Source organism: Marmota flaviventris, chromosome 10 (assembly GCF_047511675.1).
Source record: "Marmota flaviventris isolate mMarFla1 chromosome 10, mMarFla1.hap1, whole genome shotgun sequence".
Classification (NCBI taxonomy): Eukaryota; Metazoa; Chordata; class Mammalia; order Rodentia; family Sciuridae; genus Marmota; species Marmota flaviventris.
Window position 1 is genome coordinate 15,095,996 of NC_092507.1, and position 25,143 is coordinate 15,121,138.

Here is a 25,143-nt window from a genome sequence, read left to right on the forward strand (position 1 = left end):
GAAGACCTCGCTTTAATAATAAAACAGAAGCATTAACATAAATGAAACCTGATCCTGCCCAACCACGTGAACTTACTTCATGAAAGTGTAATCCTGCGTAAATCTTAGAAAACAGATTTTTTTTTTTTTTAGTTTTAGTTGGACACAATGCCTTTATTCCATTCATTTATTTTTTTTAATGTGGTGTTGAGGATTGAACCCAGAGCCCCACGCATGCATGCTAGGCAGAGCCTTCTACCACTGAGCCACAATCCGAGCCCCAAGAGATGTGTTTTAATCTTGTCCATTGGGTATAATTAACAGAAAAATTACATGAAAACAAGAGCTAAATATTTCAATACCTTTGCTATTTTTCCATAATTCCTGATTTACCTAATTTTGCACGCCGTAGTCATAGTTTGCTTTTTGTTAAAACCTACTTTAAAGGGCTGGGGTTGTGGCTCAGTGGTAGAGTGATCGCCTAGCAAGCACAAGGCACTGGGTTCGATCCTCAGCACCACATAAATGTAAAGTGGAGATACTGTGTCCACCTAAAACTTAAAAGTTAAAAAAAATTTAAAAAAACCTACTTTAAAGAGTTTATGAAATTATTCTCATTCAAACTGAGATTCTGTCATCAGACTGATATGTCAAAAGAAGTTAAGGCAACCATATTCACTAATGACTGCAGTTTAGCCTTCTAAGAGAAATTTTAATTAAAAAAAAATTTTTGAAAAAAATCATATTAATTACCTTAACTCTGTTTGGGGTTAACAAAAATTCTGGTTTTATCCATGCAAGAGAAATTCTGGTCTTTCTTGGAAAAAGACCATTAAAGTATTCCCCGAGAAGTTTTGTCATTTCTCACAAGATCTTTAACTTTGATGGCTTTTTTCCCTGTTAGAAAAAAAAAAAAATAATTTTAATAAGGTTTTTTGGTTTGTTTCTTTGTTTAGTAGTAGGGAATTGAACTCTCAGTTCAATTTTTTTGAGACAGGGTCTTTTATTTTGAGATAGGATCTTACTAAGTTGCTACAGCTGGTCTTGAACCTAATCCTCTGCTCAGCCTCCCAAGTTGTTGGCTTTACAGGGGTGTGCCGCCACACCCAGCTTACGACTCACTTTCTTTTGATACTGTACATAAATGCATAAATAACACTATTATATCTTTGCTTAGCAAAGGGAACTTTCTCTATAGTCCCTTGAGTATGTTTGGTAAAGTATCATAAGGTTGGCCATCTTATGAAGTATTAGTCAACTTTCCATTACTGTAACAAAATACTTGAGATAATTCACTGATAAGAAGGAAAGGTTGGGCTGGGGTTGTGGCTCAGCGGTAGAGCGCTTGCCTAGCACATGCGAGGCCCTGGGTTCGATCCTCAGCACCACATAAAAATAAATAAGTAAAAGAAAAGTATTGTGTCCAACTATAATTGAAAAATAAATATTAAAAAAAAAGGGGGAAGGTTTATTTTGGCTCGTGGTTTTAGAGGTTTCAGACCATGGTTTATTGGCCTGTTGCCTTTGGGCCTGTGGCAGGCAGTTTACCATAAGGAGAGCAGTTCCCTGTGCTCATGCCAGAGGAAGCTACTCACCTCATGGCATCCAGGAAAGAAAGAGGAAGGAATTGGGAGTCCCACAATCCCCTCAAGGATACACCCCCAATGACCTAACTTCCTCCCACCAGGCCCCACCTCCTAAAAGTTTTATCACCTCACAACACTGCCCACATGCTAATGACCAAACCTTTCACACGTGGGGGGCTGGGACACTTGGCACTTCTAAATAACAAGTGGTAATACTGAGTTTTTTCCAAAGGCACATTATCACATATAATCCAAGAAACATTGTCATAGTCATAGTTTACTGTTCCCATTTCACAGAAGGGAAACTGAGGCACAGTGAGATTCTGTAACTTGTTCCAGGTCACAGTAAGCAGCAAAACCAGAATTAAAAAACAAGCACTCAAGGCTGGGTGCAGTGGCACCTGCCTGTAATCCCAGCAGCTCGGGAGGCTGAGGCAGGAAGATTGCGGGTTCAAAGCCAGTCTCAGCAACAGTGGGGCACCAAGCAACTGAAACCTTGTTTCTAAAAAAATACAAAATAGGGCTGGGGTTGTAGCTCAGTGGTTGAGTGCCCGAGTTCAATTCCAAATACCAAAAAAAAAAAAAAAAAAAGCAAAAAAACAAAAAACCCCACCACCAGTACCAACAAAAACAAACAACCAAACAAACAAAAAATCAATCACTCAAAACAGCCATCTTCATTGCCTTCCCTTGGCAGTTTTTAAAGCTTCTGGATTTTCCCATCCTACTCCTTCAGTGACTGTATTCTATGCATAGAAGAGAAAGGACTTGTTTTAGTAGGAATACAGAGAATTGTTGTGAACATGCTTTATATACAACCAGAGATATGAAAAATTGTGCTCTATATGTGTAATAAGAATTATAATGGGGCTGGGATTGTGGCTCAGCAGTAGAGCACTCGCCTAGCACGGGCGGGACCCGGGTTCAATCCTCAGCACCTCATAAAAATATAGACATTGTGTTGTGTCCATCTACACCTAAAAAATAAATGTTAAAAAAAAAAAAAAAAGAATTATAATGCATTCCGTTTTCATTTATTTAAAAAAAAAAGTGTAGAGGACTGGGAAACAAAATTAAGTCACGTTTGTTAATTCAGTCAAGTCTGTTCATATTAGACCTTGTATTACAAAGAAATGTTACCTATTCAACCCTGTTATTTTAGGTCACTGTATAATTACTTGGTAATTCTCCAATACTACCATAGACTACTATCTGGTTTCCTCAGTTTGCTTATCCCAGGAGAGCACCGTAGCCTGAGAGCCACAATGTCTATCAGAACTTCTTGGCTAAGTGAGCAGATTTCTTACTCTTCATAAGCACTCTAAACTGAACTATATTCCTAGCCCCCTAAAACAGAACAGTTAGCACAGGTACCTAACCCATATTATTAAGACCTATTACTTGACTGAAACTTTCTAGAATTAGAACTCCAGGGATTGTCTGTTATCTTTTGCAGTGCTGTAATTTTTTTTTTTCCCCCAATCCAAGGATTTATCTGAACATTGAGCATTCATTTACTATGAAAGACTGGACTCTATGAACTTGAAATGGTCCTTAATACAAAGTGATTTTTTTTCCTTTTTTAAAAAAATATTTATTAGTTGTTGATGGATATTTATTTATTTATGTTTATGTGGTGCTGAGAATTGAACCCAGTTCCTCACACATGGCAGGCAAGCACTCTATCACTGAGCCATAATCCCAGCCCAACAAAGTGATTTTTAAAATTTTTAAATCAATAATAACCAGGGTCAACGTATCTAGAAACATCACTTATCATCAACATAAGAATTTAAAAGCAAATAAACTGGAGCTTGTACTTAAAAAGAAAGTGGTAATGTCCATTGCCAGGAGTAGAAAAGACTCAAAGGGATGGCTACACTTAGCTACTTCTGAGGATATACCAGATAACTTTTAAATATAAGCTACAGTTCAGCAGCTTTTAAAATTTCATGTTTATTCATATTTTTCAAAATATATGTACATAAAAAAAGGAAGATTTACAACAGGAAAGATTGCCTTACATGCAACACAAATTCCAAAGAACGCATGATGGGATCACACATGATTTTGATCTATTTCAAGCCAATCTTCTCAAGTCCATTTCCCAGCCATACTTAAGCTGCAGAAGGGATCCCAGGAGACAATGCAAGTGGAATGAATATAAAACAAACACCTTTTGCTTCTGGCCAGCTCTCAAGGGGCCAGGAGATATACACCAAAAAGTTTAAGACAATTAAAATGTCAAGTGCCACAGGGAAGATAAATGATAACCAGAAATTGGTATTTCTCAAGTAGAAAGCTAGTGCTATTTAACACAACTTCACAACACTAAAACAAATACAAATAAAAAAGGGTTAGGTAGTAGGGCTTCATTTGCTTTTTTTTTCTTTTTCTTTTTTAATATCTCAAAAAGGAAGCCACTTGCTTGATATCAAAAGTGCTATGGAAAGAAAGGAGGGGGAAAAATATCCACAGATGAATCTGGAATCTAGTTTATTTTAGCAAATTGTATGTTTTTCCACTTAACATTTCTACATTAGCAATGCTGTAATTCTCCAACATTTCCTTATAAAAAAAGGCAAACAGGAAGTGACAACTCATGCTCCAAATATTCAAAAATATATTTTAACATTTGATCAAGAAGATTTTATATATTTTGATTTTTGGTAACACAGGTGACACCAGAAATTAAATTCAATATATTTCTATAATTCTCCTTCAGTCAAAAAGCAAGTGGTACAGAGAACTTGTGCTTGCTGTTAAGAGAATACAATGCTCTCTGGGTCAGTGGAAAATACCTAGAGGTTTGATCAATGTGAGAAATGACCCAAAAAGGTGGTATATTTTCAAAATCTAATGAGCTCATACTCTTGGGCTTATTTCCAAAGCTAAGTTGTCTCTATGTTTACAGTTGGAGATAAAGGGTTAGTGGAGTGATTTTTACAAATAAGAGTAAGTGTTATAGCCATAGCCATAGCTGATGTCTCCAGGGAGGAGGCTTCACAATGAAGTCAGTGCTACACTGTCTCCTTTTTACTTCCAGCACCTGACCAGCATCCTGTTCTTGATGCTTTCTACAAATATAAAAATCTTTGCAACTGTTTAGATAAAACTGGAAGGAGGAAAAGTAACAATAGGAGTTGGGGTAGGGGAAGCAAAAAGGACAAGTACAGATTATATAGTTTAGGCAAGTTCAGGATTATTGCAGAAATTAAAATGACTGAGGGAAGGGGCAGGCACCAAAAACAGCACCTAAAGCTAACAATGCCTAAATTGGTTTATTTATGTTCCCTCCCCACAATAGTTCATACGGGGCAAAAAAAGTGTAATTTTATAAGCATCAAAACTGAAACAAATGCACACTGACCTTATAAAATAAGATTCTTAATTTCATCATGATACCCATTTTTTCCTATAAAATTTACTTTTTTGCTTTGAAAGACTTCTTCATGGTGGATTTATTACCCTTGCCAGGCAATTTCACTTCCTTTCTTGAATTGGCTGCAGGCTTCTTTGAGGAGTTACCACTAGGTTTCTTGATGACTGAGGGTGAGGGTCTGGCTTTCTTGGCAGGAGTTTTGGCCTTAGGAGGGGCTTTCTTGGGAAGTGGCCTAGCTTTTCCCCGCTGGGCAGCTGGAATTTTAGGTGTAGGCTTGGACCCTCTCTGCTTCATGGATGCAGCCTTCCCTGGGGACTTGGCTGGGGTTTTCTTCTGCAACCTGTGATAACAAAGAGTAAAGGCAGTCAGTACACGAGAGATTCACTTTTCAGGACAACCAGGTGCTCTGCCTAAAGAAATACAGAAAACATCCAAATCACCTATGTTAAGAACAGTAATGTGGCTTAATTTTTCACTAGAGACTCTACTAAAATTGAGTAAAATTCAACCAATTCATGGAAATCTACACATAACTTCATGACATTTTCCTACAAAAATATAGAACTATTTTTCTTTGAATAACCATTCTATGATTATGTATAGGTTTGATCAAAGAGCACATTACATGTTCACGTTGCTTTAAATTCAGAGCCCCTGAATTTTCAAGATAAATTCAGAATCTGAAAAGGATCCTGATGGGTTAAAACACTTCTCTGCCTTCAGTCCCTCCATTAGTACTATCTCAGCTCTAGGAAACCTACTATCCTGATATAACAAGGGTTTTTCACAGATCCATACCTTCTCTTAGGAGGTGGCTCTTCATCCTCAGAGTCTTCTTCTGATGACTCATCTTCATCTTCATCCTCATCTTTAGAATCATCTGGCTCTTTCTTTGGAAACAGAACTCCTGGGCTAAGGGGCCAGGGGGTAAAACAGAAGTCCCATAGTTGTCAGGAAAAATAATGTGAACCTGGATGCTCTTCCCTGGACATTCCCCACTTCTGTCCACGTTTGCTCAGTAATGTCAAGTTAAATTACAAATATAAGATTACAGCCAGGAGCAGGAAGCACACACCTATAATCCCAGCTACTAAGGAGGCTCTGGCATGAGGAACAAGTTCAAGATCAGCCTGGGGAAAGTAGTGAGACCCTGTCTTAAAATGAAAAAGGGGTGGGGAATATTGTTCAGTTATAACAGTATTTGCGCAACATGCATGGGGCCCTGGGTTCAACCCCTAGTACCACACACACACACACACACAAATCAGATTACAACTAAACATTTTAAACACATACATTCAAGACAGAACTTTAAAGACCCAGCCCATATATTATTCCCTACCTCCCAGCATTTAATAAAATTGATCCTTACTCATTTATTTTGTAAGCAATTATTAAACTCCTGAGTGGTCTAGTACCATATGAGCTACAATTGCATAGCAGTGAATGGTCTGCAGAGTAGTGCGTACCTTTTGCCTTTACACTAATGGTAAAAGACTTCAAAGTCTAAGTCTCTCCAAAGGGCTAAAGAAATTCAACAAGGATCCCCTCTGTTTTGCCCTCAGTGGTAAAAATCTTGATCCCTTTGATTCATACATCTTTAAATTGGAATAAAAGACTTTTTTTTAATATTTATTTTTTAGTTATAGGTGGACACGTATTTTTATGTGGTGCTGGGAATTGAACCCAGTACCTCACGCATGGTAGGCGAGCTCTCTACCTCTGAGCCACAACCCCAACCCAAGACTTTTTTTTTAATATTTATTTTTTAGTTGTACACAACACCTTTATTTTGTTTATTTATTTTATGTGGTGCTGAGGATCGAACCCAGGGCCTTGCACGTGCAAGGCGAGCGCTCTACCGCTAAGCCACAACCCCAGCCCCTGGAATATAAGACTTCATCGCTTAAAATTCAAATAATATGCATTCAACCAAGTAACATTTATATTTGTACACAAAGAGGAATTAAGAAAGTTACACTTGACTGTTGCTAAACTAGGATCTTAGTGGTACCTGCCAGGGTACTTTGGAAATGAAAGCATAAGCTAGGGATGTGGCTAAGTGGTTAAGCACCCCTGGGTTCAATGAAAGAAGGAAAGAAAGAAAGAAGGAAAGAGAGAAAGAAAGAAAGGAAGGAAGGAAGGAAGGAAGGAAGGAGGGAGGGAAGGAAGGAGGGAGGGAAGGAGAGAAGGAAGGAAGGAAGGAAGGAAGGAAGGAAGGAAGGAAGGAAGGAAGGAAGAAAGAAAGAAGGAAAGAAGGAGGAAGGAAAGACAGCCTAAGACTTGGGAGGCTGAGGAAGGAAGATCCTAAGTTTGAAGCCAGCCTGGGCAACTTAGCAAGATCCTGTCTCAAAAAAAGTAAGGGTAGGGGTGGCGTGGTGGCTCAGTGGTAGAGTGCTTGCCTAGCATAAATGAGACACTTGGTTCAATTCTCAGCACTGCATATAAATAAATAAAAGGTCCATTGACAACTTAAAAAAAAAAAAAAAGGGAAAGTGACATCTTATGCTCCAAAAAATGGGGCAGGGTGGCACAGGGTGGCCCTTAATCCCAGCATCTTGGGAGGATGAGGCAGGAAGATCTCAAGTTCAAAGCCAGACCCAACAACTCAGTGAGACCCTATTTGTAAATAAAACACAAAAGAGGGCTGGGGATGTGGCTCAGTGTTTGAGTGCCCCTGAGTTCAATCCCTAGTCCCTCCCCCAAAAGGGGAACTAGGGGTGCAGCTCAGTCGTATAGCACCCATGGGTTTGATCCCTAGTGCTACAAAAGAGGGGGGGGCAAGGGAAACATCTGAGGATCTCAAAGAATCTGATGCATGATTAATAATAATATAATAATTACTAATAAATTCTAGAAAGGTAGTCAAAACTTGTCTCACGAGAACTATTCTACTCCAAAATGATACTGCTATAGGTCTTATTTTCAAATGTTTCCAGTTCAATGTATTCAATTTAACAACAACTAGAATCTGATTAAATTCACAATGACCAATGCTTCAAAGTAAGAGCCAAGTGCTCACCTGGGGTAATATGGAAAACAGAGTTGGAACGTGCCACTGAATCCTTTACCAGAGATCTGCTCCATCCACCCATTCTTTTCACATTTCTGTAGAGTTTTCTTCAGCAAATGCACTGAACAAAAATTCAGGAATAAAGAAAGTTATGTATTTGTTCATATTTGGTAATTCAATGTCCCAATACATACAGTAATTTAAATGCATTAAGTGACTCCTTCGTGATCAAAGGTATTAAATTAGTTCACCAAACACTTACTTAGTGCCCCCAAATTTGGCAAAAGTTAAATTATAGCCGGGCATGGTGGCGCACGCCTGTAATCCCAGTGGCTCAGGAGGCTAAGGCAGGAGGATCACAAGTTCAAAGCCAACCTCAGCAAAAAGCAAGGCACTAAGCAACTCAGTGAGACCCTGTCTCTAAATAAAATACAAAATAGGGCTGGGGATGTGGCTCAGTGGTTGAGTGCCCCTGAGTTCAATACCCAATTGCTGACCCCCCAAATGTTAAATTACAATGAAAAGAGACATTGGAGACCACTGAGCCAAATTCCTCATTTCACAGCTTAGACTGGTTAAGTAATTTCTTTTTAAATATTTATTTTTTAGTTGTAGTTGGACATAATACCTTTATTTTATTTTATTTATTTTTATATGGTGCTGAGGATTGAACTCAGGGTCTCGCATGTGTGAGGCAAGGTCTCTGCCGCTGAGCCACAGCCCCAGCCCTGGTTAGTGGTTAAGAGCAGACCTAACACAAAATATTTCATTATTTTTATTCATTCAAACATCTATTATATACCCATAGGTATCAATAATCATCTAGGAGAATTATCTGTAAAGATGAACAGAACAAAGTCCTCACAAGTCTAAAAACAGTAACAAAATAATATTGTAGATGCTGAAGGCCTCATCAATTCTCATCTTTTATACAAAGACATATCAAAAACATATCAGGAAGCTGGGTAAGGGGGCACACGCCTATAGTGCCAGTGACTTGGGAGGGTGGGGCAGGAGGACCTCAAGTTCAAGGGCTGTTTCATCAATTTAGCAAGACCCTGTCTGAAAACTAAAAAAATAAAAAGGGCTGGGGAATGTAGTTCAGTGGGTAGAGCACTCCTTGGGCTTAATCCCCAGTACTGCAAAGTAAAACAAACACTGCAATTCAATGTACAAAAAACAGCTGCAAAAATCAGTGAAACTGAAAAGGTTAATAGTTAAAGTCATCTTTTCTTAGCACACTTGGCCAAAAGGGTAAATCACAAACAAAATATATATTTTAAATACAGTAAGGAAAAGATAAAAATACCAATTTATAAAGTAGGTAAGAAAACAATCAGAAAGCATTACTTCATTATGTTGAAGAAATACATACTGCATATGTTAAGTTAATGTCGTGACTTCAAAATTACCTTCTTACTTAAGTAGTAGTCTGTTCTGCATTTTCTGTTACTTGATTCCCATATTCTTCACTTTACATCCTAGTGTCTATTCTAATAGCTCACTAAGAAGTTATCACATCTCATACTGGATATTTATGAAAGATCTCATAAACTAAGGTATCTAATCTCAAATCACCACCTCCTGAGGCAAATATAGTTAATTTATTTTTATTTTTTTAAAGATGTTGATAGATCTTTATTTTATCCATTTATTTATATGTGCTAAGAATCGAACCCAGTGCCTCACACATGCCAGGCAAGCACTCTACCACTGAGCTACCACCCCAGCCTGGCAAATATACTTTATTGAAACAAAATACTTTGTTATAGAGCTTAAGTCAGTAAGAAATATTCTAAGCAGTTAAGAATTCTACTGGCTTCATTTTAAGGTTAAAATACATTTTGTGGTAAACAAAAGTAGGCAAACAGAAGTAGGCAAAAATATAATTGAGGTGTTTTGAATGTAAAGATGTATCTAAATTACAATAATAATAAAAAAATATCCCAGAAACCTTTATAGTAAAGTAAAATCAACTTCTGATCAGCCTCTTGAAATAAGGATACACCTTGATGATCTGTTTTTCTTTTCATAAATGATAAATTTGTAAAGCTACTCCTTGTTGGTTTTTCTGTCAATAGTTAATGCTTTGACACATCTCTCTTTTGGTTCCTTCATCCCCCAAGAAAACTGCCCTGATCCCAGTTAAATTCAACTCTGACTCTTACTTTGATAGTTAGAATTGGTCCCTGGGTGGTTCTCCAGGACATACTTCTTCAGAGCAGTAGTGGAGCAGGTCTTCGGCTCATTCATGGCAGCAATGGCAGACAAGATTGCATATTCCATCAGGCTTCCACCAAGTAGGGGTTTCTCCCCTGACTTCTTCAGCTGTTTTCCAAGGAGGAAGAGAAAAGCATCAAGACAACACTCTCCCAAAGCAGGTCAAGACAAGACTCCTCTGCACCAGGTGGGTCGGAGTTCCTGCATCAGCACAGATATGTTTTACAATAAATTGTCAGGTTAGGGACTTTCTCTTCCCATTTACCAGGTATTCAATCTAACTGAGGAGTCCATACCCTTCTTATGGATATTTTCTCCTTCTATCTACCCCTCCATCCACCCTAAAACAGTAACAGCCAACCTGACTCAGAGATACCTACAATTCTATCCCAATAAGTAGGTTAATTTGCTTTCCCCACAGAAAATACTTCCTTTTATTGGATCTGAAAAATGGAGTAATTATAATAAACAGCCTTTTTAATCCTATAAAGAAAAAATTTGAAAATATTTAGGGTATCATAAATAGAAAATTACATAGCCTTTTTCAAGGCTAAAAAACTGAGGAATGAGATTAGCACCAATAAGCAAAACAGGCAAAGAAGAAAATGAAGAATGCTCCATAATACTGGTTCTTGAAGAGTGGTCCCAAAACCCCTAGAGGTTCCTGAGAACGCTTCGGAGGACCTTAACTATTTTCATGTGATCTTCCTATTTTACTGTGTTGACATGTGCACTGTTGGTCAATAAAACTGTTGTCATCGTATCACAAAATCAACGTGGAGACAGAAAAATGTACAAGTAGTTATTGTCATCTTCATTGCTACATATTTATGGTTTACAGGGGAAAAAAAAAAGGTCTGATTTCATTTAAGAATGCCCTTTATGAAGTAGTTACAATTATTGTATTTAAATAACCATGTGAGTGCACCTCTTTTAATATTTTACAGGATGGGAGGGGAAGAATAAGTAAAGCACATCTGCTGCATATGGGGGTATGACAGTGGCTGTAAAGTACCTGTGTGAGTGAGCTGTTAGCTGAACCAGCCACATTTTTATGGAATACCCTTTTTACTTGAAGGAACTGAGATAGGTTGTTCAAACTTTAGGGTAGGGAAGTCATAATCTTGAAAATGAATTAAGTAAGACTGTCACTTTAACTAACAGTATTTTGTTGTCAATGTAAAAGTCAACCTTTCAATAGAAAATCTGAATTGTGGAAAACCTGCATCTCTCACTGTGAGCTTGCTATCTTCCAAATACTTAAGTACTGTTCATAAGAGTTGATAATTGATTTTTGTTGTTATTCCATGAAATGTCAACATCTAAAAAATTTGCATAATCCAGTGAACCATTATTTTCCAAATGACCGATGCACTGTTACATTATTATACTTGATTAAAAGATCCACTAAAGGGCTGGAGTTGTGGCTCAGTGGTAGAGTGCTTGCCTACTAAGTGTGAAGAACTGGGTTTGATTCTCAGCACCACATATAAATAAATGAATAAAATAAAGGTCCATCAACATCTAAAATAATAATAATAATAATATAATAATAATAAAAAGATCCATTCAAACATCCAGACAGACCAGTGTATTTTGTAGAAGAAAATACATAAAGGTCATGGCAACTAATCTTTAAGGCATTACCACAAAAATCAATGTAACAGACCCTATTAACAGAATAAAGAACACAAACCACATAATCATCTCACATGACAAAGAAAAAGCATTTGCCAAATACAACGTCCATTCACAATAGATTTCCCAATTAACTAGAACAGAATTTTCTTAACTGACCAAGGAATCTTAAGAAAAACCTAATGCTAACATAATGGTGAAAGACTAAATGCTTTCTAAAGGAACAGGCAAGGGTGTCTACTCTCACACTTCTATTCAACGCAGCACTGGACATTTCTAAGAATCAGACATGCAAAAGAAAAAGTCATCAAGATTAGTGTGACCATGTTACTGTGACTGACTATATTTTCTGAAGGTGGCCACAACATTCTCTTTCACTCCATTTGCTTTTCAGCAATGCATCCTTGTCACCAGTTCCCCACATCAGAGGCTGGAAAGTATTCCTATACCCTCTTGAATCTGGGCAAATGCTTGTGAATCTTTATACGGTAGAAGTGATACTGTGCTACTTCCAAGGGAAGCTCTTTCCTGGCTTTGCAGTTTCTACCTCTTTCCTTTTGGGAGCCAATCATCACAGGAAGTCATCTTTCAAATGAACCCTCCAGTCTAGATGTCCTTGTTGCCCTCCTGAACCTTTCTTGAATTCCAGATGCACAAATAATTAAATGAAACAAATGAAAGGTATTTTGCAATGCAAAAAAGAAAAGACATCAACATTGGAAAGGAAGAAGTAAAATGATCTCTGCAGATAACATTATCCCATATGTAGGAATCTACCAAAACAAAAAAAAATCCTATTATAATGAGTAAATCAGTTCATCAAGGTCAGGATACAAGATATTTAGATAAGCAAACTATATTTCTATAGGCTAGCAAGAACAACCTGAAAATTAAATCAAGAAAACCCTTTCATACCTTATAGCTCCGAAATACTCAGGAATAAATTTAACAAAATAATTTCAAGATTATGGACTGAAAACTATAAAATGCTGCTGAGAGAAATCACAAAAATGAAACGACCTTTGGGATTCATGGATTAAAAAACTAGACAAAAGGGTGGGGATGTGGCTCAAGCGGTAGCGTGCTTGCCTGGCATACGCATAGTGCTGGGTTTGAACCTCAACACCACATAAAAATAAAATAGATATTGTGTCCACCTAAAAAACAAACAAACAAACAAAAAACAACTAGACAAAAAGTAAAGATAACAATTCTTCCTAAAGTGATCTATAGAGTCAATACAATTCCCACCAAAATCTCAGCTGGCTCCCCCCCCCCCCCCAACACACACACACCAGAAGTCAAACATTCTTAAAAAAGAGGATTTATAATTCCAAAATTCACTCTAAAGCTATAGTCATCAAGACAGTGGTTACAACATTACAGATTTGCAGGGCTGGGGATGTGGCTCAGTGGTAGAATGCTTGCCTAGCATGCGTGAGGCCCTGGGTTCCACTTACCAGCACTGGAAAAAAAAAAGAAAGAAAGAAAGAAAAAAAAATAATTCTGTTCAACAGAACAGAACTGAAAGTTCAGAAATAAACCCTTGTATTTATGGTCAATTGATTTGTGATAAGGTGTCAAGGCAATTTAACAAGGAAAGGAACAATCTTTTTCAATGCTGCTGTGACCTTAAACTAGGTAACAGATATTAAAGATCAAAAGCACAAACAATTTTTAAAATTTTATATATAATGCCGGGTGTGGTGGTGCATGCCTGTAATCCCAGTGATTCAGGAGGCTGAGACAGGAGAATCACCGAGTACAAAGCCAGCCTCAGCAACAATTGAAGTGCTAAGCAACTCAGTGAAACCCTGACTCAAAATAAAATACAAAATAGGGGTGGGGATGTGGCTCAGTGGTCAAGAACCCCTGAGTTCAACCTCTAGTAGCGAAAAAAAAAAAAAATTGATAAATGAAACTTCATCAAAATTAAACACTTTTATGCTCTCAAAGATACTATCAATAAAGTCACAGAATAGAAAAAAATATTTCCAAGTCATATCTAATAAGAGACTTTTATCTAGATGAAGAACTCTTGGGCAGGTGCAATGTGCAGGCCTATAATCCTAGCAGCTCAGGAAACTGAGGCAGAAGGATCGTGAGTTCAAAGCCAGCCTCAACAAAAAGTGAGGCACTAGGCAATTTAGTGAGACTCTGTCTCTAAATAAAATACAAAAAATAGGGCTGGGGATGTGGCTCAGTGGTTGAGTGCCCCTGAGTTTAATTCCCCATACCAAAAAAAAAAAAATAGGGCTGGGGATGTGGATCATTGGTCGAGCACCCGAGTTCAATCCCGGGTACCAAAAAAAAAAAAAAAAAAAAGAACTCTTATAACAAATAACCTTGTTTTTAAAATGGACAAAAAGATCTGAATAGACATTCATCAAAGAAACTAACAGCCTATAAGTGCTCATCATCAATAATCACTAGAGAAATGCCAATCAAAATTGTAATCAAATACCATTTCATATCTACTAGTATGGCTAATAATAAAAAGAATAAGAGCAGATGTTGACAGAATACAGATAAACTTATACACTGCTGATGGGAATATAAAATGGTGCAAAATGCCAGTTTCTTAAAACACAAATTCACCCTGTAGCCCAGCAAGTCTATTCCTAGACATATATCCCAGGAAAATGAAAACACATCTGCAGCTGAAGCCCCAGCATTTGGGAGCATGAGGCAGGAGCATTTCAAGTTTGAGGCCAGTCTCAGCAACTCATCAAGACACTGCCTCAAAATTAAAAAATTAAAAAGACTGGGGATATAGCTCAGTGGTAAAGTGCCCCTGTGTTCAATTCCCAATACTGACAAAAGAGAGAGAGAGAAAGAGTATGTATTTACAAAGACTTGGACATAAACGTTCACAGGCAGAATTCACAATTTAAGTAAAAAGTAGAAATAATCCAAATATCCATCACCTCATGAACAGATATACAAATGCTAGAGCCACAATGCAGCACTACTTGGTAATAAAAAACTGTAGACAGGGACTGGGGATGTGGCTAGGCACTTGCTTGGGCATGTGTGAGGCACTGGGTTCGATTCTCAGCACCACATAAATAAATAAGTAAGTAAATAAAAGTATTGTGCCTGCCTACAGCCAAAAAATAAATAAATAAAAAGTGCAGGTGCATGCTGCAATATGTAAAACTGAAAGAAGCTAGATACAAAAGGCCATGTAACGAATGGTTTCACATCTTTATGAAATGTGCAGAATGTATAGAGAAAGAAGATCACCAGGATGCCTGAGGCTAGGCGTGGCAATGTTAAGTGACTACAAATGAGCACAAGGGATCTTTTTTGGGCACTGGAAATGTCCCAAATTCAATGGTGTCAGTAATACATAAATTGATTAAAAAATTCACTGAATTATAAATTTTAACTTGAGGGGCTGGGGATGTGGCTCAAGCGGTAGCGCGCTCGCCTGGCATGCGTGCGGCCTGGGTTCGATCCTCAGCACCACATACAAACAAAGATGTTGTGTCCGCCGAAAACTAAAAAAAATAAATAAATATTTTAAAAAAATTCTCTCTCTCCTCTCCCACTCTCTCTTTAAAAAATATATTTAAAAAAAATTTTAACTTGAGTATGCATTAGGGTATATAGTAAATTATACCTCAATAAAGATTGAAAACAACCAACCTACCATTTGTAGACTTTTGGTAGGATCAAAGAACAATCAATATCCACAACTTTCTGCAAGTTCTCTTACTATACTACACCTTTTTCTAACTGTATTTCTATGTGAGGCTGGACATTCTTCATAGACTCCAAATACATTGGAACAGATAACAGTTATCTATTAAAGCTAGATATTAAGGACATTTGCAAAAAATATAAAAAGTGCTTCTCTCTTCATTAAAAAAATTTTGAGGGAAAATAATTATTTTCCATGAAAAATGTAATTTTTAAAAATTTTCTTACAGTACTGGGAATTAAACTTTGGGGTGCTCTACCACTGAGCTACAATCTGTCCTTTTTGACACTGGGTCTCATTAAGTTGCAGAGACTGGACTCCAACTTGTGATCCTCCTGCCTCAGTCTCCTAAGTCACTGGGATTACAAGCATGAGTCACTACAGCAAGTTACCCATTATTTTTAAATGAATTAGTAAGTATTTTAAAACTTCCTCAGTTTTAATTTCTAATACAGTAAATACTGCTATTAGTATAACCCACATCAACAAAAACTCTAGCTGGGTGCAATGGCACATGCTTATAATCCCAGCATATTGGGAAGCTGAGGCAGGAAGATCGAAAGTTCAAGACCAGCCTCAGCAATTTAGTGAGGCTCTAAGTAATTTCATGAAACATTGTCTCAAAATTTTAAAAAATAAAAAGGGGAGAGGATGGGCTGGGATTGTAATTCAGTGGTAAAGCACTTCCCTTGTAAGCGTGAGGCCCTGGATTCGATCCTTAGCACCACATAAAAAATAAATAAATAAAGATACTGTGCCCATCTACAACTAAAAAATACATACAAACAAACGAATAAACAAATAAATAAATAAGGGCTGGGGATGTAGCTTAATGATAAAACACCCCTGGTTTCAATCTCCAGTACCAAAAAAAAAAAATAACTCTTTGGGTTTCTCAATACATTTTTAGATTATAAAGAGGATCCGAAACCCAAATGTTTGGCTTCTAACCTGGAATGTCCCCGAAGCACCTTTGCCAGTTATTTGTTCTAACTGTCCTCTCTCTACTGCTCTCTGCAGAGCATTCTTCAACAGCTGAGGCCTGCAGGAAAAAACAAAAACAAAACAAAATATAGTAATAAATACATCAATGAAAGAAAAATTTAAAGATCAAGGGTTATTTCCTAATCTAAAGTTCTGACTCGGCTGGCATCCTTTTTTTTCCCCCAATCAAAGAAGCAAAGTTATTACCTATACATAAAGAACCAGGTATCATACAAAGAACAGATTTTCAAACTGCTAGAGCACCCCCAAATCTCATCACTTATTACCATTAGTCTACAACAGTGACATGCTTTAACAATTAAGCAAAGGATGGATCTCTCTCTCTCTTTTTTTTTTTTTTTGAAATGAGGCCTTATTGTGTTGCCTGGGCTGGAGAGAGGTTTTGGTCGATCATATCTATAAAATGCAATGTGTAGACCACGTTTGACTAAAAACTTGGCAGCACAAGTGTAAAAGGTCACATTGGAGACAACTGGGGACATGTGAACTTGGACTGGTATTAGATTTTAAGGGATTATTAGTTTTGTTAGGAATAATATTAGTATGATAGTTCTTTATTTTTGCATGTATTTTGAAAATGTTCAAAATTGAATGTTTATAAAGTAGAAAAGGCTCTTTCTACCATGTGACAACACAATGAGAAGGCACTCATCTACAACTTGGAATAATAATAAAGCAGTCAAGACAGGTCTGTGGTGATGGCCTTTGAGTAAAAACCTGATATAAAGCAATTATTAATTAAATAAATAATAATAATAAAAGAATAGACTGAAGGGGGCCTTGGAAAAAAACAGCAAAGTAGATTAAGAAGGGAAAACCTTTCAGGCAAAGGAAACAGCAAATGTAGTCTATGAGGCCAGTAAAAGACAAAAGAGCAGTAGTTGAGGTCAGAGATGGAATGGACATGTAATGTCTTATGGGCTGTTTTAAAGACTCTTGCTTTTTTATTATTATTACTAATTTTGTGTGATGTGAATAACCTCTCCCAACAACATGTGCATTATGGTGCTACATATTTGATAATGATTCTTTGATGTTGGGAAGGGATTTTAAAAATACTGTGGTTAAACTGGGTTTCTTCCTTTGATTTTCATATTTTAAATAAAGCCACAGTCATTTATACAAAAAAAAAGCATCTGTCCCTAGGCAAATCTTTTGAGAATAGAGATCAAAGTAAACTGCATAGGTTTTTACATCATTTCTGTATGTATCTGATATATAGATCAATATCTGCACAAAATTAATCTTTTATTTTCTGGTAACTTGTGATCATTAAAAAGTGTTTGAAACTTTCTCATGAAATGTATATAATGGTATGAAAAAATCCTTTGGAGAAATGTGTGTTCCTTTCATTTTAACCAAATTGCAAATTTTCAGCATGGATGTGAAAAGCATTAAAATTATAATTTTGTGTACAAGACCAAATAATTCACTAAATTTGCCCCTTTTTACACAAAATAAAATGTTAAAATTAAAAAACGACAAGTCTTTAACTATGAGGGGGGGTGGGAAGCCAATGGAGGGTTTGAGTTAGAAAGGTGACATGATCACACATTTTAAAGTCTCACTTTGGCTGGCGATGTTAAGAATAGACTGAAGGGGGTGGGCTGAGGTTGTGGCTCAGCAGTAGAGTGCTCGCCTAGCACATGCAAGGCCCTGGGTTCGATCCTCAACACCACAGAAAAATAAATAAAATTAAAGGTAAAAAAAAAAAAAAAAAAAAAAAGAATAGACCAAAGGGGGCCTTGGAAAAAATAGTAGGAGGTTATGTGTTCTAATACAGATAGGAGATGGTATTAGCCTGGGAGAGATTCAGGGTGAAGGTGATGAGAAGTAGTCTGTTCAACAATACTTTATTTTTGGTATCAAGGATTTAATCAAGGGCTCTCAACCACTGAGCCTCATCCCCAGCCCTTTTTTAAGACAGGGTCTAGCTAAGTTGCTTAGACCTTAAGTTGTTGGGATTATAGGTGTGTGCCACCATGCCCAGCTTTAATGATATCTTTTAAAGACAAAGCCAAATAATTGCTTATAGATGACATAGATCTCTATCAGCACAAAGTTTCTACAACTGGAAAGATGCTGCTGCTATTAACTAAAGTAAGATGATGTGGAAGAATGCAGGGCTTGTTTTGCTGGAGTTGGGGAGGATAATCAAGAGTTCAGTTTTGGATACTTAAGTTAAACATCCTGGTGGTAATGTTGAACAGTATCTATACATCTGAATATGGAGTTAAAAGGGAGGTGTGGATTATATTTACACATTTGTGAATTAATGTGTGTGTACAGGTAGTATTTGAAGGTTTGCAAATGGAAACAATTACTGGGGAGTATGTACAGAAAAGACCAGAGGCCTAAGGTGTAATACAGGGGGTTATTTATATTAAAGGGTCAATGAAATCCTTAAAAGGTTGAAAAGAGGAGTAGTAAGGCTTCAGTAAGACATCAAGAAGGGCTGGGGTTGTGGCTCAGTGGTACAGCACTCGCCTAGCAATATATGAGGCCCTGGGTTCAATCCTCAGCACTACATAAAGATAAATAAATAAAGGTATTGTGTCCATCTACAACTAAAAAATATTAAAAAAAAAAAAAGACATCAAGAAGGTATCATACCCTGGAGGGCAAGTGAAGAAATGTTTTAAGCAGTGAGGAATCAAGTATGTTAAATGCTGGTGAGAGAGCAGCAACTTAAGGCTAAGAAATTTGCAATGTGGAAGAGACTGTGACGCCAAGAGCAAAGAGTAGTAAAACATGGGGTTGAAGTATGACAAAAGTAGGTTTATATGCTCAGTGAGGTGGTGCATGCTTTGTAATTCCAAAAACTTGGGAGGCTGAGGCAGGAAGATCACAAGTACAAAGCCAGTATCAGTAACTTAGCAAGATCCTGTCTCAAAAATAAAAAACAAAAAGGTTAGGAATATGGCTTGGTGATTAAGTACCCCTGGGGTTTAATCCTCAGTATCCTACTCCCCACTCAAAAAAATAAAAAAAGTGGATTTGAGAAAGTAGGAGGGGAGTAAATATAAATAGCATAGGCAATTTCTTTTTTTTCTTTTTTTTGCAGTGCTAGGATAAAATTCAGGGATTGCCCATGCTGGGCAAGCACTGTACCCCTGAGCTACACCACAATTCATAATTTCTAAAATATATATGTATTTTTAGTTGTAGACGGACACAATATCTTTATTTATTTTACGTGGTGCTGAGGATGAAACCCAGTGCCTCACATGTGCCAGGCAAACATTTTACTACAGAGCTATAGCCCCAGCCCAACAATTCATATTTTTGAAACATTTTAATTGTTCTTTTGTTTGGCCAAGGAAGTGGGGCTCCATTTTCAAAATGTATGACAGGACTCCACTGTGATCAGAGTAGAGAAAATCAATGATTTCACAGAAGAGGGAAAAAATGTATCAAAAGAAAAAGCTACGGGCTGGGGATGTGGCTCAAGCGGTAGCGCGCTTGCCTGGCATGCGTGCGGCCTGGGTTCGATCCTCAGCACCACATACAAACAAAGATGTTGTGTCTGCCGAAAACTGAAAAATAAAAATAAATATTAAAAAAGAAAATTAAAAAAAGAAAAAGCTACCAATAAAAAAGTCATGGATTATGAGTACCTGTACAAATACGTAACAACAAATCACATCATTATGTACAAGTATAATGCAAAAATAAAAAATGTGGAGAAGATTATTAATGAAGGACTGGGGTTGTAGCTCAGTTGTTAAGAGCACTTGTTTAGCATGTATGAGGCACCAGGTTCGATTCTCAGCACCCATATAAATAAATAAAGGTCCACTGACAACAAAAGTAAGTAAGTAAATAAATAAATGAAAATACATCTATATAAATATGTATATATATCTCACCTCAAACTTAATAAAAGGGCTGGGGATGTTGCTCATTGGTTAGGCAACCCTGGGTTCAATTCCTAGAATTAGCTATGGGGATGGGGGCAGGGGAGGTCATGGATAAAGGTCTTCAGGTTCACTGGCATCGTTGAGTAAACAACCCATTATTATTAGGCAAAGTTTGTTTCAATAAGATGATGCCAAAAAAATGTTTCCAAAGATTACAGACATGGAGTACAATCACACTGAGAGCAACACACATTCTTATGTAAATAGAGTAGAAACCTAGGAAAGGAAAAAAAAATGAAACAAAAAAATATTTATTACTGGGGGAGAATATGGTTTCCAGTCACTAAAAAATAGAGAATAAGGGAAATAAAAGTGAAATGTGTTTCCATCTTTAAATGCATTATACAATGCATTTCTGATCCACAGTTGTATCTGCCTAACCATATTTCATAGCATAAAGATGCATGAATGTCAAGTTATTAAAATCATATTTTCTGACCTTATGATGTCCTTTTCTTTTTCACTATTTCACTAACACTTATGTTGGGTAGTTTCAAGATCAAAAATGGATTTTCTGAAAATGTGGCTTCCGAACTGAAACCTCATTCACCCAAGTAACCCAAGTAAATACTGGACTAAAATGTATCAGAAGGATACACATTCAGTAAAATAACCTTCTGTAGAATGACTCTGAATTAAATAACCAGTCTTCCAAAGATCATCACAACAAAGATCTTCTACAAACACACTTAAAACTCACATTCTGGGAATCACAAATTTAAACAAATTAATGTCTGCATGAATCCACAACTGAGCAAATGTGATAATCTAAATGATCATTCCAGATGATAAAAACTATCAAAATTCTTTCAATGTTTTTAAAATGAAGATATGCTACTTGTGAATAGAGCTAAGTTTTAACTTAATTGAGGATTGAACCCAGAAATGCTCTACCACTGAGCTACATCCCCAGCCGTATTTTATTTTGAGATAGGGTCTCACTAAGTTGTTGAGGATGATCTTGAATTTGTGATCCTACTGCCACAGTCTCTCGAGTAGCAGGGATTACAGGTAGGATTACAGGTGTAAGTCACTGTGCCCAGGTTAGAGCTAAATTTTATTGAAGCCTGAATTCTCTCATGCTCTATAATAAATCTAAATGAAAAATAAGTATCTAAGAGTATATACGGGGATTGGGGTTGTGGCTCAGTGGCAGAGCACTTGCCTGTCACATGCGGGGCATTAGGTTCGATCCTCAACACCACATAAAAATAAAATAAAGGTATCATGTGCAAGTACAACTAAAACAAATATTAAAGAAAAAAAGAGTATATACAGCTGACAGGTAAACAGTTACAGTCAGACCCCTGTATCCACAAGGTTCAGTAACAGGAAGGGGCTTCAACCAATAGCAGATCAGAAATATTTAGGGGACTGGGGTTGTGGCTCAGTGGAAGAGTGCTTGCCTGGCATGTGTGAGGCACTGGGTTCAATCCTCAGAACCACATAAAAATAAGTAAATAAATAACATTAAAAAATTAAAAAAGAAAAAAAGTTCATAGCCTTAAAAAAAAAAAAAGAAAAGAAAAGAAATATTCAGGGGAAAAATGTGTCTTTGATTGTGTACAAACTGTTTCTTGCCATTATTTCCTAAACCATGCAGTATGAAAATGATTTACATAATGTTTACATCATATAAATAATCTAGTGATGATTTAAAGTATGCAGAAGGATACATGTGGCTATACGCAAATACTACACCATTTACTAAAAAACTTCAGAATTTGTAGAGCACAGTATCAAGGGGGATCCTGAAACCAATCCCCGATAAATATGGAGGGACACCTATATTCTATCAAGATCTTATAAAAGAATATGTGGCTGGGTGTGGTAGCGCATGCCTGTAATCCCAGCAGCTCAGAAGGCTATTTCACAGGAGGATTGCCAGTTCAAAGCTTGCCTCAGCAACGCAGTGAGCCCTTGTCTCTAAATAAAATATTTTTAAAAAGGGCTGGGGATGTGGCTTAGAGGTTCAATGTCCCTGGGTTCAATCCTTTTACCAAAAAAAAAAAAAATGTGGCTTAAGTTTCAAAAAACTATATAAGGTGATATGGAAAAGAAAACACAATGGGAGGGGGGCCCTAAAAAAAAAAAAAACCTGCAAAGCTCAGCTAAAAGTAACCCATCCTTCCTGAAATTGATTTCTATGCATGTATGAGTTTGTCAGGATGAATCCCACTATGTATAACATAGCTCTAATAATTTAAAAATATATATATATTAAAAAGTAATCCTTCCTGAATATTTAATTTGTCTCCTTTCTCATGAAATCATGATCTAAATCAATGGCTAATACCTGATGTCCACTCTAAGCTTAGGATAATACTGAGAAACATATTTCCTGATGAGACTGTAGGAAGCTTCTTTAGGTTCACAGAGGCGAGTAAAGGCCAGTGGGAGGACATCCTCCAGTTTTACTTGTGGTTCTGGATCTACCACAGAGCTCCTCTTCTGAAATGCAATAACAAAAATTATGATCATTATAGAATATAAAGCTTTCAGAGTTCATATACTTCTATATACAACTCAAGGGCTTTCCTCAGTTGACTGCCAATTCAACTAACAAATAGAAAATAATCACTTTTTTCCCACATTCAAGTAAATCATACCACACTGGAGTTAAATTCACTTGTGTGCCATTTCTTCCCAATAAAAACTTTATATTGAGAGTTAAAAGTGGGAATAATATATTTAAAGATCTTAATTCATTATCAGCCTTCAATAACAAAGGGTGAAGTGTAGTGGCAGAAAGCACACAAAAGTTTATTTTCAAAGTGTTAGTTTTATTTAAAAAAAAAAAAAAAAGAAGAAGACAAGAAAAAGAAAAACATTCAGAGTTGTGAAAAAGATACAGGGGAATTTTCATGATTCTAAGTATTGACATAGATGGAATATTAGGCATTTCCCTTTATTATTGCAGAAATATTATGAAAAATTTCATAAGTAAAATTATTATGTCTTGGGGGAGTGTTAGTATTTACAAAGAAAATTGGCTTTGAATATAGTTTTAGATCTACTATTGGGCAAAAATATACTTCCATACCTCCTCTACTTTAAAAAAAACTCATGAGAGGTTATATAATTCATTTAACTGCCCATAATTCAATGTAAGGCATTTAAGACCATACCATGGGCTTAACTGGGCTACATACAGTGCTTGGATCTGCACCCTGGTTATTCTACTTACTAGCTAGGCAATTACTCATCATCTTTCTCGGCCTTAGTAGTCTTGGTAGAAAAAACAACACAAAGTAAACACTCCATATATGCTGCTATTTTTAGGAGTAGTAATAGTATTTCAGTGGTCAAACTCTGATACTGACTTACTTTTGCGTTTCTAGATTTCTGAGGCATTTTTCTTGCTTTTTGGACCACAACAAAACTTCCAGATGCACCTTTTCCTTTTACCTGAAGTAAAATATTTTAAATTATTCTAATATTCATATTTGTAACTTTATACTAGAATAAGAGAATTATAAAGCATGATGCAAGAAGTGTTATTTTGCTCTTCAGAGACAAAAGAACAATAGAAGAGGAGTCAAAAGACTTGGGATGGAATCTTAGCTATGGTACCATCTCGTTATTCAAAATTGGACAATCCACTCACACCTCTGAACTTTTGTTTCCACAAATACAAAACTGGGGAAGAACACTATTGTGAAACTGAGTTAAATAATCTACTATCAGTTTTTATAAAACAAAACATAAAATTTGTCCCATGAAAGGAAGGAACAAAAATCTCTCAGGGTAATTAAAAACAAAAGAAATGAGAAAACCCCTCGCTGTCTTGGAAGAAAACAGCTCCTTGGCAAGTTTAGGCCCCCACTGGTCTCAGGCTGCAATGCTTCACCATGGTTTACTAATTGCAGATTATTCCTTATGCAAAAGGTTAATAATCTGATAAATATTGCACAGGATTGTATGTTTAAGTCTTATCACATATTACAAAGCACTTACTTTCATACAACTTTAAAGCTGATTCACAATAATCAAAAATCGTACAGACCTTAACTCCACTGTGCCAGCAATTTTACATATTTTGAGAAAGCCAGACTCTAAGTGCCACACAGCAAGATATGTTCTCTTCACTGGGTGGTACATGCCTATAAGCCCAGCATCTCAGGAGGCTGAGACAAGAGGATCCTGAGTTTAAAGCCAACTCAGCAACTTAGCGAGGCCCTAAGTAACTCAGCAAGACCCTGTCTTGAAATAAAATACAAAAAAGGGCTGAGAATGTGGCTCAGTGGTTAAGCAAACCTGAGTTCAATCCTCGGTACACTGATGAACCCATAAGCACCTGACACACAGGAGACACTCAATATGTCATGGCTATGATTCTAAGCAATTCTTAATAACTGTGCAAGATAACATAGACTATACTTGGAATCAGTATAGGTTCTAGAACTGGTCTCAATTAACTCAGGTTTCCCTGGTTCTTCTAACAGTCTTTGATAGTTTTAAGTATTAACCAATTAAGATGAACCTATTTACAAAGCTAATTTATAAATAAAAAGTCTAATCAAATAAATTAGGTTTCAAAGCTAACAAACCCAAGATAAGAGCAACTGTCCTCTTTGCTACTGCAATAACAGGCTTCCTTAACCTACTTCGCATTTTCATTGCTATGTGATTTCTAGCACGAGCAGCCTCCAAAATTATCCAACTAAGTAAGGAAGATAAAAATTATACTACCC

At 36.7% G+C, this 25,143-nt stretch overlaps 1 protein-coding gene across 8 annotated transcripts in view; it reads right to left on the minus strand.

The window, feature by feature from the left end:
• Positions 1-3,502: 3,502 nt before the first annotated feature.
• Positions 3,503-25,143, minus strand: part of Hp1bp3 (heterochromatin protein 1 binding protein 3) — a 38,925-nt gene continuing 17,284 nt past the window's right edge. For 7 of the 8 annotated variants that reach the window (XM_071617435.1, XM_071617434.1, XM_071617433.1 and 4 more), the window contains 7 exons: positions 23,777-23,857; positions 22,746-22,900; positions 16,476-16,566; positions 10,129-10,288; positions 7,970-8,081; positions 5,746-5,859; positions 3,503-5,287 (listed from right to left, as the gene is read on the minus strand). In XM_071617435.1, coding sequence (XP_071473536.1) covers positions 4,990-5,287; positions 5,746-5,859; positions 7,970-8,081; positions 10,129-10,288; positions 16,476-16,566; positions 22,746-22,900; positions 23,777-23,857 — 1,011 coding nt within the window. In that variant the 3' untranslated portion in view covers positions 3,503-4,989. The other variant, XM_034636201.2, reaches the window with a different exon arrangement.